Raw genomic sequence first — 19,177 nt, 5'->3', positions numbered from 1 at the left:
AAGATAGATGAATTAATACATGAACAAATTAATTCAAAATATATTTGAGGCCAGATACTACCAATTTATTTATTTATTTTTATTTTTAAGTACATTTTTGTTGATTTCAGAGAGGAAGGGGGATGGAGAGAGATAGAAAAGAAACATCAATGATGAGAGAGAATCATTGATCTGCTGCCTCCTACACACCCGCCCACTGGGGATCGAGCTTGCAACCCCAGCATGTGCCTTGACCGAAAATCGAACCATGACCTCCAGGTTCATAGGTCAACCCTCAACCACTGAGCCATGCGAGCTGAGCCAGATACTATCAATTTCTTGTTCAGTCAAGCAGGTCCATAGTGGCAGGTACAGAATTTCTCTAAAAGTGAAGTTTGGGAGTAGCAATCTGGTTGAAAGGGTGCATGAAGGGTCTGGGTGGGGAAGGGGATTTGTCTTCACTGCAATTTCTCAGCACTTTAGATCAGATTCAGAAAATACCAAAGAACAGGGAGGGGCACTGATTGAGATTGTGGTTGGTACTAATTCCCTTCAGGCTCATCTGTAAGGTCTGGGGCTGGGAAAGCAGGAACTTTACAAACTTTGCTTTCTAGCCTGCTTGAATAATGAGGAAAATAAACTTAAGCTGTCTGACCTTGTAGGCCAGAGACTAGATATGCCCATAATTTCAATGCCATGCCAGGTGCATTTTTTAATTGGATAGAACTGTGTTGTTTTCAAGGCCAGCAGCGAGATAACCACTAAGTGCACATAGGGCTGGCTCTTTAATAAAAAGGGTAGTTCTGCTTGTAGCCTTGCTTAGAATTTGAATTCATTTTCTCTAAGCCCACCGGTGAACCCACCGGTGAATAAGTGTGACTCCCCCGGCCTGTGCTCTCGGACCGCGGGACCTCACCCGAGAGCTTTCAATAAACGCGATTTTTCGCTTTAACCTGCTTGTCTTGGTCAACTTATTGGTTTCGGTCGGGTTAAGTCTTACATCTCTGATTAAACCTTACATCATCTTCAACTCAGCCACAGTAGAGGTGTATAGCCAAACAATAGCAAATTAATGAGATACTCCTTTTAACAGATGTACAAAGAGCTACCTCAGATAGAGGTGGAAGAATTTATTTTCCATGGGGGGACAGTAGAGGGAAAGATTTTATAAAAAGATGTGATTTTAGTTGACTCATTTCTCACACTTGAAAAACTGAATTAATGTTCTAAACAATAACAAAAAAAGGGAGCAACAGCCCTAACCAGTTTGGCTCAGTTGTTAGAACAGTGGCCCACGGACTGAAGGGTCTCAGGTTCAATTCTGTCAAGGGCATGTTCGGGAGGCAACCAGCCAGTGGATGTGTCTCTCTCACGCTGATATTTTTCTCGGTCTCTTTTCCATCTTTCCAGTCTCTCTGAAAATCAATGGGAAAAGTATCCTCAGGTGAGGATTAACAAAAAAAGAAGAAACAAGGGAACAATATAGACTTTCAAAGAAACAGAAAAGTCAGAGACCCTGACAGACTGTTCAGAACCTGGCTTTAATGGAGGTAAGGCAGGAAATAAGGGTGGTTATGTGCAGGCTCCCTCATTGCAAACTTACAGTTTAAGTGCTGCAGCAGCACCCAGGGAACGTCCATAGCTTGGCTCACAAGTACGTGTATGCCTCCTTCCCTCTCTTCCTTCTTTTTTTTTTTTTTTTTTTCATTTAAGAAACATGTTATGTATTCAATGCTTGGCTTGGCAGACACTTTGCTGGGTGCAGATAACAGAGAAGAGCAAAACAGCCCAGAACTAAACAAGGCACGCGGCCTGCCTGCTGGCCTCGAGTCTGACATGCTTGCGTGTAGGTGTAGCTGACAGTTGTACTGTGTGTGTGTAAGTGGAGGCTCAAGCCTGATGCCTGGAACTATGAGGCCAGAGCCAGAGTGCAAGGACCTGTTGCTGCTGGGCCTTAAGGTGCCTGGTTTAAAGTGAATACAGCCCTGGCTGGGTAGCTTAGTTGGTTAGAGCATGGGTCCTGTATGCCAAGGTTATGGGTTTGATCCCTAGCAGGGCACATACAAGAATAAACCAATGAATGCATAAATGGAACAACAAATCTATGTTTTCTCTCTCACTCTCTAAAATCAAATCAATAAAATTAAAGTTAAAGTGAATATTAATCCTGTGTGCTGTGGAGAGTGTTCAGACAGAGGCCTATGAAGAGGGGAGCAACAGCCTAGCTGGTTTGGCTCAGTGGATAGAGTGTCGGCCTGCAGACTGAAGGGTCCCAGGTTGGATTCCAGCCAAGGGCACATGCCGGGGTTGCAGACTTGATCCCAGGGGCGAGGCGGGCCTGGCCGGGCGGGGCGGGGCCCTGCGGTTGTGCAGACGTGCAGGAGGCAGCTGATGGATGATTCTCTCATCATTGATGTTTCTATCTCTTCCTTTCCTTTCCTTTCCTCTATATGTATGAGGGGAGCAACATATTAATAGTTAAGAATTGATTTTCATTAAGAATTTACAGCCAAGACCCCACCCTTGAACACCTGGGACTAAAAGAATGCAGATCCTTAGGAGATACCTAAATCTACTGAATCACAATGTCTAAGGGAAGGGCGGGACACAGAAATCAGCAGTTTAATCAGGAATAGCTTCAGGCCATTGTTATGTACAGTTAAAACTGGAGAACCTTGGGCCTCACACCTTTCCTTTTCTTTTTAAACATATTTTTATTGTTTTCAGAGAGGAAGGGAGAGGGGAGAGAGAGATAGAACCATCTATGATGAGAGGGAATCATTTATCAGCTGCCTCCTGCATGCCCCCTACTGGGGATGGAGCCCACAACCCAAGCCTGTGACCTTCACCTTGATGTGAATCCAACTCAGGACCCTTGGGTTTGCAGGCCAATGCTCTATCCACTGAGCAAAACCAGCTAGGGCAACCTTTTCTTACTTCACTTTTACCTGAAGTAGGTACCATTATTACCCCTATTTTACGGAGGAGGAAATTGAGACATAGGGTTATGAACTTGCTAAAGTCACACTGAACTAGGGTTGGCATCTAGACAAATCTAGCCCCAGCTCTCCGTCTTAAACATTGCAGCGCAGTTATCTCCTCTTGCTAAATGATTTCATGCTAATACTTCAACAAGCATTACACTCGGAAACAATCTGAAGGTTCTATTTAGTCTGGTGAACTGGGAGGTTCATTAATATTTTAAGTCCCTCCCCGGTTAAATTTAGGCCAGAACACCTCTAGCCCCCGGGTGTGACCTGCCCGGTAGGGCAGGGCAGCAGGCGGGGAAGGGCGGCGCTCGATGACCTCGGCGCGCCGCCGCCTGTTGGACCAGCTCGAGGCTCGCCTGCCCAGCCTGCCTACTCCCGCGCGCTCCCGGCCCGCCCCCGCCGCCATCTTGGCCTAGGTAGGAGCGGGCTGCACGCGTGAGTAAACAGCCCACGCCGGGAAAGTCGAGGCTTGACTGCGTCTGTGTGGTGCGGGAAGCGGCGGAGAGGACGCAGTTCTGACCTTCGTACGTGGGGGTACGTGTCGGGGTCGCATTGCTAAGCCGCAGGAAATCCTCCGTCTGGCGCCCCCTCCGCCCCCTCGCGGTGGGAAGCCTCTACTCCCGGCTTCTCCCGCCCCACGCCGGTCTCCTCCCCCTGTTGAAAGCTGCCCGGGAAAGTGGTGGCGGGAGAGGACCGGCGCCGTGTGGGCCTGGATGCGAGCTGCGAGGCGCAGGAGGTTCGGGTCGAGGGTTCGTGCGCCCGGGGCCAGGGGTGCGGACGTGGTCGGTGGGCCTGGGAGGCCCTGGGCGGGCGCGCGGGGCTGGGGCCTGGGATCACGCCGGGTCGGCGCGGGGTCGTTTCCGTCGGTCACTGGATGTTCTCCTCTTCCGGCCGGTGCCTCAGGGTGGCCGACATGACGGCCCCGGGCCAGAGCCCCCTCGCGCCGCTCTTGGAGACTTTGGAAGACCCTGCCGCCTCCTGTGGAGAGCAGACCGACGCTTACCTTTCTCTGACAAGGTGAGGCCCGCCGGGAGGAGGGATGGGGCGTGCTGGTGGTTCTTGGGGAGAGTGTAGTTGGGGTGGGGTACGCTAGACGAGTGTGTGTGTTTTAGAAAAGTCAGCTGCTGGGAGGACGCCGGGGTCGCGGCCGAGGGCGGAGGGTGGGAGTGAGTGCGGGATGAGCTGCCGCTGCATCGCCGGAGGTGCATGTTCAGGTGTATGTTCGGAATGAGGAAGTCCGCTCCTGCGTCTTGTAATCGAGAGTTTTTAAAAGTTTGGTTGGAAGTGGGCATGCTGGTTGGAGGAGTGGTTTTTAATGTAAGTCGCGTATGTACTGGGACAGTGTGGTAACCCAGAATTTTTTTTTTAATCGAGTTCTATTTTAATTGCAAATCCTTTGTAATGTCCCCCCCGCCCCCCCCGCAAACCATTGAGTTTTCTGCAGTTGGACATTGCGAGGAGAGGATAGCAACTGGTATAAAATGATAAAGATTGTAAATTTGCGACTAGGGATAGGTTTCTCTCTTCCCTCTTCACAAAGAGAAACTGTTGAAACTTGTACAGTGGATGCAAAAGTAATTCTGAAGGTTTTTTTCAGATGTATATTGCATTCTATACTTAAGTACCTTAGCACCAGATCAAGTTAATTTGCCAGGATTCTAACATAAACTTTAAACTTTAGGGAGTGATTATACTTTTGTGTCTATTTGCATAAACTTTTTATTTTTGCTCTTAAGTCGTATTACTGGAGAAGATGGAAAAGAAGTCATTATAGAAATTGAGAAAAAACTTCCTCGGTTATGTGAAGTTTTAAAGGTATGTGTCTGTTAGTAATTTTTTATTTGTGGGGAAAAGTTTTACCAGTTTACTCATAAAAACTTTGAATTTAAATAAAATTAAAGCATATTATAGTACTCTGAGTTCCCTTATAGTTTTCTCTCACTTAATCTAACTCAGTGTCCCTGTAAAGTTACTCTTTAGTCCCCATATTTCAGAACAGATTGGTTTAATTTGTCCAAGGCCATTTGAATCCAAAACCTTTGCTCTTAATTTAAAAGCAGTAATCGGAGATTATTTAATCTGTTTTATCTCCTTTTGTAGGAATGTACTTCTAAGTAATGACTTTATCATTTTGTTTTTGGTATATTTTTTTATCTTCACACACCCTTAGTTTTGCTACTCTTGCCTGGTTAAAAACCGTTAACGAAGGTTATCTGCATCACCTGTTTATAGGAAGGTGGTATAGCTTAACCTCAAACTGAAGACCTATGTTCTTGTCCTCACTTGAGTACCCTGTAGCTTTGTGACCTTCCTTAAAACTTAACTTTAATTTTCTTATTTTTAGAATTAAGAGGTTGAGCGCAGTCTTTAAAGTCACTTTGAGTTCTTACCTTTATCTTGTTTTTGTGCTTTTAAAATAGAAGTATTCTATCAAGATATTCATTGTACTTTTTAGCATGGTTTCTAGCTAAATGTTGAGGCATTTGAGGTTCTGTCTACCTCTTAAGCATCCTGTTCCAGCGATCAGGAATCAGGAGCTTACTTTATTGTGTAGTAATTAGTTCAAGATATTAATAGTATTGTTATACAATATCAGTGGTATTATTTATTATCCCACTTTTTTTGCTCATGTTCCACATTCCAGTAGTATAATTATGCTCTGCATAATGAGGTTTTAGTCAACAACTTGAACCAACCCAATATACAATAGTGGTCCCATAAGATTGTAATGAAGCTGAAAAATTCCTAATGACATTTTAGCCAGCGTAACACTGTAGCTCAAGAGTTACTCTTGCCCTAGCTGGTTTGGCTCAGTGGATAGAGTGTCATCCTACGGACTGAAGGGTCCCGGGTTGGATTCTGGTCAAGGGCGCACATGCCCTGACTGTGGGCTGGATCCCCGGTGCAGGAGGCAGCCCATCAGTGATTCATCACTGATGTTTTTTCCTCTCTAAAATCAATTTTTTTAAAAAAGTTACTCTTGCATCAATAGATCGATGTAGAGACAAATGGTAGGGGAGGGAGGGTAGAGAGCCACCAAAGGACTTATATGCATCCATATCTTAGCATAACCAATGGACACAGACACCGGGGTGGTGGGGGCGTGCCCAGCTGGAAAGGGATGGGGAAGGGGGTCAGTTGGGGAAAAAGGAGACGTATGTAAAACTTTAAACAATAATAAAAAAAAATGTTACTCTCACCCTAACCTGTTTGGCTCTGTGGATAGAGCGACGGCCTGTGGACTGAAAGGTCCTAGGTTCAATTCCAGTCAAGGGCATGTACCTTGGTTGGGGGCACATCCCCAGTAAGGGGGTGTACCGCAGGAGGCAGCTGATCCATGTTTCTCTCTCATTGATGTTTCTAACTCTATCCCTCTCCCTTCCTCTCTGTAAAATATCAACAAAATATATTTAAAAAAATGTTACTCTTGTGATGTTGGTGTAAACAAACTACTATGCTGCCAGTCCTATAAAAGTATATCACATAAAATTAAGTACAGTGCATATAATATTTGATAATGATAAGTGACTTACTGGCTTATGTATTTACTATATTATACTTACTAATCATTATTTTAATGAGCACTTTCTGCTTATAAAGTGCTGTAAAACAGTATGTTAGCCTGGCAGCAGCCTCATCTTACACTTAACACATCTCTTGATTGTATCGTTTTTTCTTGTGCTTGATTTAATCTCATGTTTCATAAAGGCTTGTAGCCTAGGAACAGCAGGTTATATCATACTAGAGGCCCAGTGCACGAAATTCGTGCATGGGGACAGGTGTCCCTCAGCCCAGCCTGTACCCTCTCCAATCTGGGACCCCACGAAGGATGTCCGACTGTCCGTTTAGGCCCGATCCCACCAGGCAGTTGGGCATCCCTCTCACAATCCAGGACTGCTGGCTCCCAACCACTCACTTGTCTGCCTGCCCGATTGCCCCTAACCCCTTCTGCCTGCCAGCCTGATCACCCCCTAACCACTCTCCTGCCAGCTTGGTAGACGCCTAACTGCTCCGCTGCTGGCCGGATTGCCTCTAACTGTCCTCCTCTGCAGGCCTGGTTGCCCCCAACTGCCCTCCCCTGCTGGCCCGGTAACCCCTAACTGCCCTCCTTTGCCAGCCTGGTCGCCCCCAACTGCCCTACCTTGCAGGCCTGGTCCCTCCCAATTGCCCTCCCCTGCTGGCCTGATCACTCCCAACTGCCCTCCCCTGCAGGCCTGGTCCCTCCCAACTGCCCTCCCCTGCTGGCATGATCGCCCCCAACTGCCCTCCCCTGCTGGCATGATCGCCCCCAACTGCCCTCCCCTGCAGGCCTGGTCCCCCCCCAGCTGCTCTCCCCTGCAGGCCTGGTCCTCCTCAACTGCCCTCCTCTGCAGGCCTGGTCCCCCCAACTGCCCTCCCCTGCAAGCCTGGGTCCCCCCCAACTGCCCTCCCCTGCAGACCTGGTCCCCCCCAACTGCCCTCCCCTGCTGGCCTGGTCCCTCCCAACTGCCCTCCCCTGCTGGCCTGGTCCCTCCCAACTGCCCTCCTCTGCCGGCCCAGTCACCCCTAACTGCCCTCTCCTGCTGGCCATCTTGTGTCCACATGGGGGCAGCCATCTTTGACCACGTGGGGCAGCCATCTTGTGTCTTGGAGTGGCGGTCAATTTACATATTACTCTTATTAGATATTACATATTACTCATATTAGATAGGATAACCTAAGCGTGTAGTAGACTATACCTTTTAGGTTTGTATGAGTGTGCTCTATGATGTTCGCACAATGACAAAATTGCCTAATGACGCAGTTCTCAGAACATGCCCGTTACTAAGTTGCACAAGACTATTTGATGTGATAAAAACATGCATTTTCATATATTTAGTACTTGACAACGTGTAGGGTCAGGAGCTCAATTGCTTGCATTTCGAATCAAGAGGCACTGTTTTAGATAGGGTTTGTAACTAAAATACCTGATGAATAATTTCAGTTGACTGTTGAACAGCTTGGGTTAGAGGTACCAACCCTTGCTTCCTCCTTGTAGTAAAAATTCCACTTATAACTTTTGACTTCCCTAGAACTTAACTATATTTAGAAATGTCTGGGTGAGTACAATACTGATAGGACAATCAACAGAAGCTTTATGTGTGAATTACTAAGCACTAAAAGGATAGTTGAATTCTTTTATAATAGGAATCATATTAGGTGAAATGTTATTGTTTAGAATTCTGCTAGTATTGTTTCTATGAACCCACAACATTCTTGAAGGTAAGACACCATTTTTAAGAAACCCTTTAAGTTTATTTACAGACACATGCTAGCTATTATCCAGGAGATACAGTAGTAGCTCAAAGTATTCTATTTTTTTCTTTTTAAATATGTCTTTATTGATTCTTTAGAGAGGAAGGAGGAGAGAGAAAGAGAGAGAGAAAAACAAGGATGAAACCGACTGGTGTGGCTCAGTGATTGTTGACCTATGAAATAGGAGGTCATGGTTCGATTCCCAGTCAGGACACATGCCCAGGTTGCAGGCTCATACCCTGATTGAGCTGGCAACCTAGGCATGTGCCCCGAGTGGGAATCACCCTGAGACCTTTTATGTTTGAGTCTGTTGCTTACCCATTATGGAAGGGCTTTGCTCCTATTGTTTATTTTCTGTCTAGTGTCTTTAGCATCTTCATTTGGTTGACTTTTCCTTTGCTTTCAGATATGTGGAAATGTTCTTTATCTTTTAAGAAAAATGTTCTTTTTTGTTATCTTTTATTTATTGATTTTAGTTATAGGAGGGGGGAGAGAGAGAGAAACATTGGTTTTATTCCACTTATATATTCATTGGTTGCTTCTTGTATGTGCCCTGATAGGGATCAAACCCGCAACCTTGGTATATTGGGGCAATACTCTAAGCAACTGAACTACCTACCAGACCAGGGCCAAGAAAAATGTTCTTTACTTAGTTGATCTTTATATAGTTTCCCTCTTTGCCAAGCTATATACATGGACTCCTGGTCTTATTTCATTTACTTCAAAAGATTTATTGATTGGTTTGATTAAAATGTCATTTTGCTTTTTAATCAAACTTTGCTCTCTAAAGATCGGTTCACAGTTGTACTCATTTGTAACAAGTGTGTGATTTTATTTTATTTTTCCTATAGGCTCACATTTCCAGTCAAAACTCAGAGCTCAGTTGTGCTGCTCTACAGGCCTTGGGGTTTTGTTTATATAATCCCAAAATTACCTCAGGATTATCAGGTAGTTGAATTTATTATGCCTTAATATTTTAAGAGTTTATAAGTATATACTTAGATGTTGTGAAAAGTACTGTTACTTCTGTTAGAGTCATAATATATTTTTTAAAATACGTTTTTATTTTAGTATTTTTTTTTGGAGAGGATAAAAACATTGATGTGAGAAACATTAATTAGTTGCCTCCTGTATGCACCCCAACCGGGAATCAAACCCAAAATCTGGGTATGTGCCCTGACTGCAATTCAAACCAGCAACCTTTTGGTGCATGGGACAGTACTCAACCAACTGAGCCACACTGAACAGGGCTAATAACATAATTCAGACGTTTAGATTATTATTGGAAAGCTTTATTTTTTCTTAGACATAGCTCTTTGATTGTAAAATTTGCTCTAAAAGAAAATAAGCTTATTTATAAATGTTATGAAAGCTTGAACTTTCCCTTTGGAAATTCTTATCTGCTTTAGAAGTTAATAATTTAGATGGTCACTTATTTTGTATAAGCACATACAGTAAGCAATATGCTGAATTAGAATGTTTTTATATAGTGGTAAGTGGGAGGATTTAGAACTAAAAATGGTAATGAAAACAAGACTTAACTGATGCTTTCTACGTTTTCAACTAATCTAATTGTTGCTTTAAGTTAGCAGTTTGACATGGTAAAGGAAACCTAGGAAATGATCTTTAGAGAAGGGAAATTAGGAAATAAAGATGTCAGAAAGTTGTTAACATCTGTTTTCTGAGGGAGAAGTTTCTGCTCTTTTTAATGTACAGAGTGAGGGAAAAGTAGGTTTACAGTTTGTATGGAAAATAATAAATAATAATACAAGAAGAATCTTTAACATGTTCACAAATGTAAATCTACTTTTGCCCCACCCTGTATAGAAATGGTAGCAATCTAAAGTAGTTGTTCATTTTGAGACAGATGTAGGGTTCATAACATCTTGCCAAAAATTATCTTGTCTGTTCAAACCTACTAATATCTATAAAGTTAATTGCACAAAATATCTCATTTAGAGGCTACTATTTTCTCTAAATATACCATCTTACCTATTTTTATGTTTTTGGAAAGTAGTTTGATATCAGCATTGGTTCTTTGGTACTTCTCTTTGGATATGCATTTAATTTTTTTCTCTATTTTTATATTTGGTGTTTTAAAGGATGTAAACTATTCCACATAATTAAAGCTGTTTGTTTTTCAGAGAAAAATATTCAAGAACTGCTTTCAAAATTGAATGATAATGTTAAGAGTTCAGACAAAAATGTACGTACGAGGGCACTTTGGGTGATATCCAAGCAGACGTTCCCCACTGAAGTTATAGGCAAAGTAGTAAGTATAGTTTTTATATGTGTCTTCTTAAATACATGCCATTTAAAAAAAATTCAGGTTTAATTGGTTTGTATTTATTTTGTTCTATCTTTTAGGTACCCAGTATAATTGATTCATTAGAAACAGTATTTAATAGAGGAGAGATGCATTCTGCTGTTGTTGATTATGAAGCATTAAATGTCATCATAAGGTATGAGTTTGGATGCTCTGCAAATTGGAAGAATAGTTTCAGGAAGTTCAGAATTTACTTTTAAGGAGAGGACTTTTGGGACTTGAATTAGAGTTAGACATTAAAAGAAGGAAATGTCTTCTAGACTAAAAGTCTCAAGAAAAAAGTAACAGGAAGAAGGAGGAAATATATGTGCTTAAATTAGTAGGTTTCTTTGTTTAATTTTACTGAGATAGTCTTAAAAATAAAGTCTTGGTTAGGCTGCTGTTGCTAACACAATTCTGGGTTTAAAAATTATTTCTTGCTTTAGCTGGTTTGGATCAGTGGATAAAGCCTGTGGACTGAAGAGTCCTGGGTTGGATTCTGGTTAAGGGCACATGTGTGGGTTGCTGTAGCCGATCAGTGATTCTCTCTTATCATTGATGTTTCTATCTCTCTCTCTCCCTCTCTCTTCCTCTCTGAAATCAATAAAAAAATATGTTTTTTAAAAAAGGAAGAGATGATGAATTTATAGTAAATGTAAACACATTGAAAAATGTGTTTCTGGCCTAGCAGGCGTGGCTTAATGGTTGAGCATCGACCTATGAACCAGGAAGTTAATGTTCAATTCCCAGTCAGGGCACATGCACAGGTTGCAGGCTCAATCCCCAGTGGGTAGTGTGCAGGAGGCAGCTGAGAAATAATTCTCTCATCATTGATGCTTCTATTTCCCTCTCCCTCTTCCTTCCTTTCTGGAATCAATAAAAATATATTTTAAAAAAATTATTTCTGTTAAAGCTTTTGCAAGAGTTTTAAAAAAAAGTAGACTCCTAAGTGAGTTATAGTGGGTAGTTAGTTAGGATGTAAGTAACAGTGCTTAGTAAGAGATGGCAGAACAAGAAAATCCCCACTTTCTTCCTTCTGATCCTGCTCTTTGTTGATATGCTTTGTCTTACCTTTGTTTCAAAGCTTTCTTTAGTAGTTGAGCTATTTGCTCTAATTAAATGTTCTGATGTCCTCATTGATGCTCACATTATATCACAGTTCTCTGGCTGTCCCATAAGAACACTGAATTTAATTATATATAAGAACTAGAGGCCCGGTGCACGAAATTCATGCACGGGGTGGGCGGGGCCCTCGGCCCAGCCTGGAACCCCTCTCCAATCCAGGATCCCTCTCACAACCCAGGACCTCTGGCTCCTAATTGCTCACCTGCCTGCCTGGCTGATCACCCCTAACTGCCTCCCCTGCCAGCCTGATAGCCCCTAACTGCCCCCCCCCACCGGCCTGGTTGCCCCCAACTCCCCTCTGCCCCCCCACCGGCAAGGTCACCCCCAAATTCTCCCCCCCCCCCCGCCGGCCTGGTCTCCCCCAACTGCCCCCCTGCTGGCCTGGTTGCCCTTCACTGCCCCCCTCTGCTAGCCTGGTTGCCCCTCACTGCCTCCCCTACCGGCCTGGTCGCCCCATGCAGCCAGCTGGTCAGTCATTTGGTCATCCCTCGCTAACCCCCCTGCCGGCCTGGTTGCCCCATGCAGCCTGCTGGTCAGTCATTTGGTTGTCCCTTGCTAACCCTACCCTGCCGGCCTGATCACCCCATGCAGCCTGCTGTTCTGTTGTTACTATGAGGGCGTCGTGACCAATTTGCATGTTATCCTTTTATTAGTATAGACTAGAGGCCCAGTGCACCGAAATTTGTGCATGGGGGGGTGGGGTCCCCTCAGCCCAGCCTGGACCCTCTCCACTCTGGGACCCCTCGGGGGATGTCCGACTGCTGGTTTCGGCTCGATCCCAGGGAGAGGGTCCCAGGGATCGGACCGAAACTGTCAGTTGGACATCCCTCTCACAATCCGGGACCGCTGGCTCCTAACTGCTCACCTGCCTGCCTGCCTGATCGCCTCCAACCGCCCCCCCCCCCCCCTGCTGGCATGGTCACCCCTCACTGACCCCCCCCCACCTGCCGGCCTGGTTGCTCCATGCAGCCTGCTGTCCATTGTTACTGTGAGGGCGTCGTGACCAATTTGCATATTATCCTTTTATTAGTATAGACTAGAGGCCCAGTGCACGAAATTTGTGCACGGGGGGGGGGTCCCCTCAGCCCAGCCTGGACCCTCTCCACTCTGGGATCCCTCTCACAATCCGGGACCGCTGGCTCCTAACTGCTTACCTGCCTGCCTGCCTGATTGCCCCCAACCGATCCCCGCTGCTGGCATGGTCGCCCCTTACTGCCCCCCTTGCCAGCTTGGTCACCCCACGCAGCCTGCTCAGTCATTTGGTCGTCCCTTGCTAACCCCCCTGCTAGCCTGGTCGCCCCATGCAGCCTGTTCTTCGGTTGTTACTGTGAGGGCATTGTGATAAATTTGCATATTACCCTTTTATTATATAGATAATTAGTATTTAAAAAAAACTTTAAAGACAAAATATCTTTTTATTTTAAAAATGTATAAGAATAATACAGAAGTAGAAAAATTAGCCAGAAAAATTAATCTTGTGTGTGTGAATATATGTACATATTCTAAAACAAATGTTCCATACCATGCATATTTCTGTGTGTGCTGCTTATTTTCCTGGTAGTTTAGACGTAAAAGGTGAGGTCAAACTAATCTATTCATTGATTTCTTTCTTACAGGCTAATTGAACAAGCTCCAATTCAAATGGGAGAAGAGTCAATTAGGTGGGCAAAACTGGTCATACCTTTAGTTGTTCATTCGGCCCAAAAGGTACATTTGCGGGGAGCGACTGCTCTAGAGATGGGAATGCCATTGTTGCTTCAGAAACAACAAGAAATAGCGTCTATAACAGAGCAGCTTATGACTACCGTAAGTATTACTTTTTATAAGGATTTTTTGAATACTGCTTTGTAAGGTTCTTCACCATGCTTAGGGCTCATATTGGTATAATTGTACTGTGATCTAGAAAATTCCTCTTTGAATTAAAACAATGAATTGTTTAAGTTAGTGTAGGCATACTGCTCCTGCACTGCAGTAAGGAAGGGAGCTGTTTATTCAGTGTTGCTATGATCCAGGCATTTTATACAATCCCTAGTGAATATTGATTGAAAGGGATTGCATTTTTGGAAAAGGGAAAGTATTAACTAATTCAGTGCTATTTGGGTGGTTGTAGCATAATCCCAGTGAATATAAATTTAATGCGCATAAATGCATCAGCTGTGTAATTTCCTAAAGTTTTTATTTGCCCCAGGCTTTAGGTTTTTCAACCTTTGTTCATGTAACAAATACTTATTGAACACCTATTATATTCTGGGTATTGTTTTAGACACTGAGTATATCAGTGAACAAAAGGAATTGTGGAGCTTATTTTCTAGTGGTAGAGATAATAAAGTATAGAGTAGATTTAGTGAAGAACATTATGAAGAACAGCAGGAATTAGATCGGGAGAGTGTCTTTGGTGAGGAAGGGTGAAGTGATCAGGGAAGAAAAAAGAATGGGTATTTGAACAGTGATTTGAAGATGATATAGGGGATAGCTCTTCGGGGGAACCATGAGAGCAAAAGGCCCTGCTCTCATGGTTGTGTTCAGTGAACACTGAGCAGTATAAAAGTGAAATTCATGAAGGTGAGGAGTAGGAGATGATTTTAGAGAAACAGAGAGCCAAATCACATTGGGGGTCATTGTAAGAGTTGGTTCTACTGAAAATCATATTTGAAGGTTTTGAGTCTAGGAGGGGTACTGACTTGGGTTTTAAAGGGATCGCTCTGCCTATGTTGAGAATAGACTCTAAAGGGGATTGAGTAGGAGCAGGGAATCTAGTTAGGGCATACTGCAGTAATCCAGACAGTGAGGGAAGCTTCCAGATTCTAAATCTTGGGGTTTTGTCTGTTCATTTTAAAGTTACTTCATAGTAATAGTTGGAGTCTAATGAAGTATCTCCCTTGTTTTTGCAAGTTTTTTATTGTAAGTTTATTAATTTTTAAGAGCATATGTAAAATTATTCATAAATTTGAACTAGTTTTCTCAGTCTTATCCATGAAGCTATTAATGTATTTTTAAAGTTATCAGAGTGAGAAGTTAACAACCGGACGGACGACCGAACAGCAGGCTATGTGGGGTGACCAGGCCAGCAGGGGCGTTAGTGAGGGACGACCAAATGACTGAACAGCAGGCTGCGTGGGGTGACCAGGCTGGCAGGGAGGGCAGTTGGTGGCGACTAGGCCGGTGGTGGGGGGGAGGCAGTTGGGGGCAACCAGGCCAATGTGGGGGAGGGGCAGTGAGGGGCGACCAGGCCGGCGGGGGGGGGGGGGGGCAGTTAGTGGCCACCAGGCCAGCAGGGGGGGCAGTTGGGGGCAACCAGGCCGGCAGGGAGGGGCAACCAGGCCAGCAGGCAGGTGAGCAGTTAGGAGCCAGCGGTCCCATATTGTGAGAGGGATGTCTGACTGCCGGTTTAGGCCCGATCCTAAACCGGCAGTCGGACATCCCCTGAGGGGTCCTGGATTGGTGAGGGTGTAGGCTGAGCTGAGGGGACGACCCCCCCGCCCCCTGTGCATGACTTTCGTGCACTGGGCCTCTAGATTATTGTAAAACTCAGCTTTGGTATATGTAAGAAAGTTATCCTTATAAAACATTGGTTAAAGTTACTTGGCTAAGGCAGTGGTTGGCAAACTGCAGCTCACGAACCACATGCGGCTCTTTGGCCCCTTGAGTGTGGCTCTTCCACAAAATACCATGTGCGGGCGCACACGTACAGTGCGATTGAAACTTCATGGCCCATGCGCAGAAGTCGGTTTTCGGCTCTCAAAAGAAATTTCAATCGTTGTACTGTTGATATTTGGCTCTGTTGACTAATGAGTTTGCCGACCACTGGGCTAAGGTAATCAGCCAATTTGATACTGCATATTTTTTCCTTTCTAAGAGTCCTTTTGGTAAATATCTTTGCTTTTGTTTGCAGAAATTACTTTCAGAACTCCAGAAGCTATTTATGAGTAAAAATGAGACATATGTTTTAAAATTATGGCCTTTGTTTGTCAGACTTCTTGGAAAGGTAAGTCCACATCTAAAGAATAGTTCAGTTTTACATGCTAGACCAGCTGTGGGCAAACTACGGCCCGCAGGCCGGATCCGGCTGTTCTATCCGGTTCTCTTGCTCTCTCTTCCACTCCTTTACTTTGAATTTATATTAGTTCACACAAACACTCCATCCATGCTTTTGTTCCGGCCCTCCGGTCCAGTTTAAGAACCCATTGTGGCCCTCGAGTCAAAAAGTTTGCCCACCCCTGTGCTAGACCCTTTCATTTCTTAACTTTATTTACATAGCATAGTCAATCTACATTATTCATCATAACATACATGCACATTTATCTGCTCACTAAAATTTATTTGTAAAGCTAACATCGGTACTTGTTCTGTATAATTTTCTAAATGTATTACCAGTGTGTATAACAGACATGCAGGGTGGCAAAAAAATTTGAGTTCCCCAGTACATTTGTTCCCAGCTGACCATGAATAAGGTTATGCTCTGCCATTTCATTTGAATTCTCTATATTCTCTAAACAAATGTCCTTTTCATGATCCATTTAGTGCCATATTTTTCACATTTTGTGCTTTTTCTTGACAATCACATCGTTTAATGGCCCCCAAGCATAGTGTTGAAATGCTGTCTATGATTCCTAAATACAGAAAGACTGATGTGTCCTATGAAGGTAATATGGATATTAGATAAAGGTTTGTTCAGACCTGAATTATAATACTTTAGGCTAGGAGTTCAATGTTAGTGAAGTTAGTGATACACAGTTACGCACTGCCTAACGATGATTAGATCAACAACAGACTGCATATACTATGCTGGTTTCATAAGATGATAATTGAACTGAGAATTCCTATTGCCTAGTGCAGTGGTCGGCAAACTCATTAGTCACCAGAGCCAAATATCAACAGTACAACGATTGAAATTTCTTTTGAGAGCCAAATTTTTTAAACTTAAACTTCTTCTAACGCCACTTCTTCAAAATAGACTCGCCCAGGCTGTGGTATTTTGTGGAAGAGCCACACTCAAGGGGCCAAAGAGCCGCATGTGGCTCGCGAGCCGCAATTTGCCGACCACTGGCCTAGTGATATCATGTGTTTGTGGTGTTGCTGGTGTCAAACCTGTGTTGCCAGTTGTGTAAAAGTATATCATATACAATTTTGTACAGTACATAGTATTCGATAATGAATAAATGTCTGTTACTGGTTAGTATATTTATTGTCCTATTTATCACTATTTTAGTGTACTCTTTCTGCTTATTAACAAAAACTTTCCTATGGGATAGTATGCCATGTTACCCTGGCAGCAGCCTTATACATCCTGGTCTTATGTCATCTCTTGATTGCATCATTTTCTCTTGTGCTTGATTTAATCTCATGTTTTGTGCATTAGCATAATGTACAGGTATGCAGCCAAGAAATTGACTGGTGTGTAGTAGGCTATACCATCTAGGCTTGTGTAAGTACACTCTATAATGTCCGCACAACAATTGTCTGATGTAATTCTCAGAATGTATCCCTATTGTTAAGCAGTGCATGACTGTATAAGTCAGGTGTCTTTAAAAAAATAATCCTAAAACAAGGTTGTGTATTGATTGGTTGATGTAATCTGACCAGAAGCTTGCAGGAACTTAACTCTGCATTTTTATTAGGAGTGATGTCTCAGTGTTCAAGGTGACTTAATAAAACATAACTATGGTGAATAATGAGAATTGACATGTTCTTTCTGTAAGCCAGGTATTCTTGAAATGAGGGGGTGTGTTTTTTCTTTATTGTGGTAAATAAATGTAATACTGTAATACTGTAATCATCCTGAGTGTACAGTTTAGTGGCGTTAAATACATTCAGTTTGTGTGAAAAATCACCACTATTTATACCCAAAACTTATTTGGTATCCCCAACAGACTCTCTAAATGTTAAGCAATTGTTCTGTCTGATCCTTTCCTTCCAGCCCCTGGTACCTTCTACGTTGTGTCTCTATGGATTTGCACTCAATATGTGCAGTATACGCTATTTGCCCTCCTGTGTATTATTTCACAGAAAATTTTTTCAAGGTCAAGCCATATTTTACCGCATATTAAAATTCCATTACTTCTTAAAGCTGAATAATATTTTGTGTGTATATACTTCATTTTGTTTATTCATTTGTTGATGAATATTGGTTTGTTTTCTTACACCTTTGGGTGATTGTGAATGTTGGTGTACAGATAACTGTTGGATTCTCTGCTTTCAGTTATTTTGGATAAAAGTGGAATTCATGTGGTAGTTCTGTGTTTAACTTTAAGAGTAACCTCCAAACTCTACAGTGGCTGCACCATTGTACATTCCTACCAGTAATGCTCGAGGGTTCAAATTTCTCTACATCCTTGTCAGAACTTATTATTTTCCCACTTTTTGATATAGCAATTCCAGAAATTTTTTGTTTTTCGTAAAAGTGGTCCATTTTAATGTTTTTTACAATATGATAAATAGTCCTTTTGATGATTGTGGACATGTAAGACTATTGGGTAGTATTCAGACACACAGTAATATTGGTTTTCCTGGCTGGTTTGTAGTCTTTAATAATTATAAGGAATTTATTGTGTGAAACAGCTGTCAAGCCAATAAGACTGCCTTTATGCAGCCATCCATCCTTTTCAGGATAGTTAGTAATCTAGGTATATTTGCCCCAAATAATCTTGCTAATGTTACAGGCCCAACTTGTCCGTATTCACCTCAATTATGGTATTGGTTGTAATACCTTAAGTTGTATATAGTGGGGATGAGGGATTTTCAGTACTCTGTGTATTGACAAACAAAAGTTGACTTTCAGTTATGAATGACATGGTCCTTATTGAAATATAAATCCAATTACTTAAGGAATTTTTCCTACAGTATTTAGGTGATTTTAGATAAAGCCATTTTCAACAGCATAATTAAATAATCAACTTCTTTCATGCATTTTCCTTTCTATTTCTGTTCAAATAACTTAATGTTTCTGTTTATCCGTGAGTATGAACTTTGGGCAGAGGGTCTTCCTTCTTTCTCTGTTTTTATTTGAGAATATTCAAGATAACCTTGGGATTTGTAACCAGCAGAATGGCAGTTACTGTTTCCTGTGGAGTCTTCATCATTCTTTTGTTTGGTGTTTCTCTTTTTATGCATCTTAATATTCGTTTCCTTTTCTCTCTCTCTTTTTTTTTAAGTTTTCAAGCCCAGAAGAGGAATCAGCTGCAATTTCTGTTTTTGTTTTTTTCGGGCATGTGTCCTGACTGGGAATCTAACTGGTGACCTCTTGGTTCATGGGACAGTGCTCTCTCTATTTCTTCTTCTCATCACAGCAGTCCTTTTAGCATTTCTTGCAGTGTTAGTTTGGTGGTGATAAACTCTTCTAGCCTTTTTTTGCTGGGGAAGCTCTTTATTTCACCGTCTATTTTGAATGATAGTCTTGCTAGATAATAGTAATCTTGGTTTCAGATCCTTGCTTTTTCTTACCTTGAGTACTTCATGCCATTCCCTTCTGGCTTGTAGAGTTTCTGATGAGAAATCAGGTGTTGGC

General features: G+C 42.9%; 1 protein-coding gene across 1 annotated transcript in view; it reads left to right on the top strand.

The window, feature by feature from the left end:
* The first annotated feature begins 3,346 nt into the window (after positions 1-3,346).
* Positions 3,347-19,177, top strand: part of RIF1 (replication timing regulatory factor 1) — a 69,798-nt gene continuing 53,967 nt past the window's right edge. Inside the window, exons 1-8 of the mRNA XM_080670017.1 lie at positions 3,347-3,503; positions 3,873-3,986; positions 4,706-4,784; positions 9,095-9,191; positions 10,388-10,515; positions 10,611-10,705; positions 13,290-13,479; positions 15,566-15,658. Of these exons, the coding sequence (XP_080526143.1) occupies positions 3,883-3,986; positions 4,706-4,784; positions 9,095-9,191; positions 10,388-10,515; positions 10,611-10,705; positions 13,290-13,479; positions 15,566-15,658 (786 nt within the window). The 5' untranslated portion in view covers positions 3,347-3,503; positions 3,873-3,882. The remainder of the gene's footprint in view (positions 3,504-3,872; positions 3,987-4,705; positions 4,785-9,094; positions 9,192-10,387; positions 10,516-10,610; positions 10,706-13,289; positions 13,480-15,565; positions 15,659-19,177) is intronic.

Source organism: Plecotus auritus (genome assembly GCF_963455305.1).
Source record: "Plecotus auritus genome assembly, chromosome: 5".
In the NCBI taxonomy this organism is placed as follows: Eukaryota; Metazoa; Chordata; class Mammalia; order Chiroptera; family Vespertilionidae; genus Plecotus; species Plecotus auritus.
This window is presented reverse-complemented; position numbering and strand designations above follow the sequence as displayed.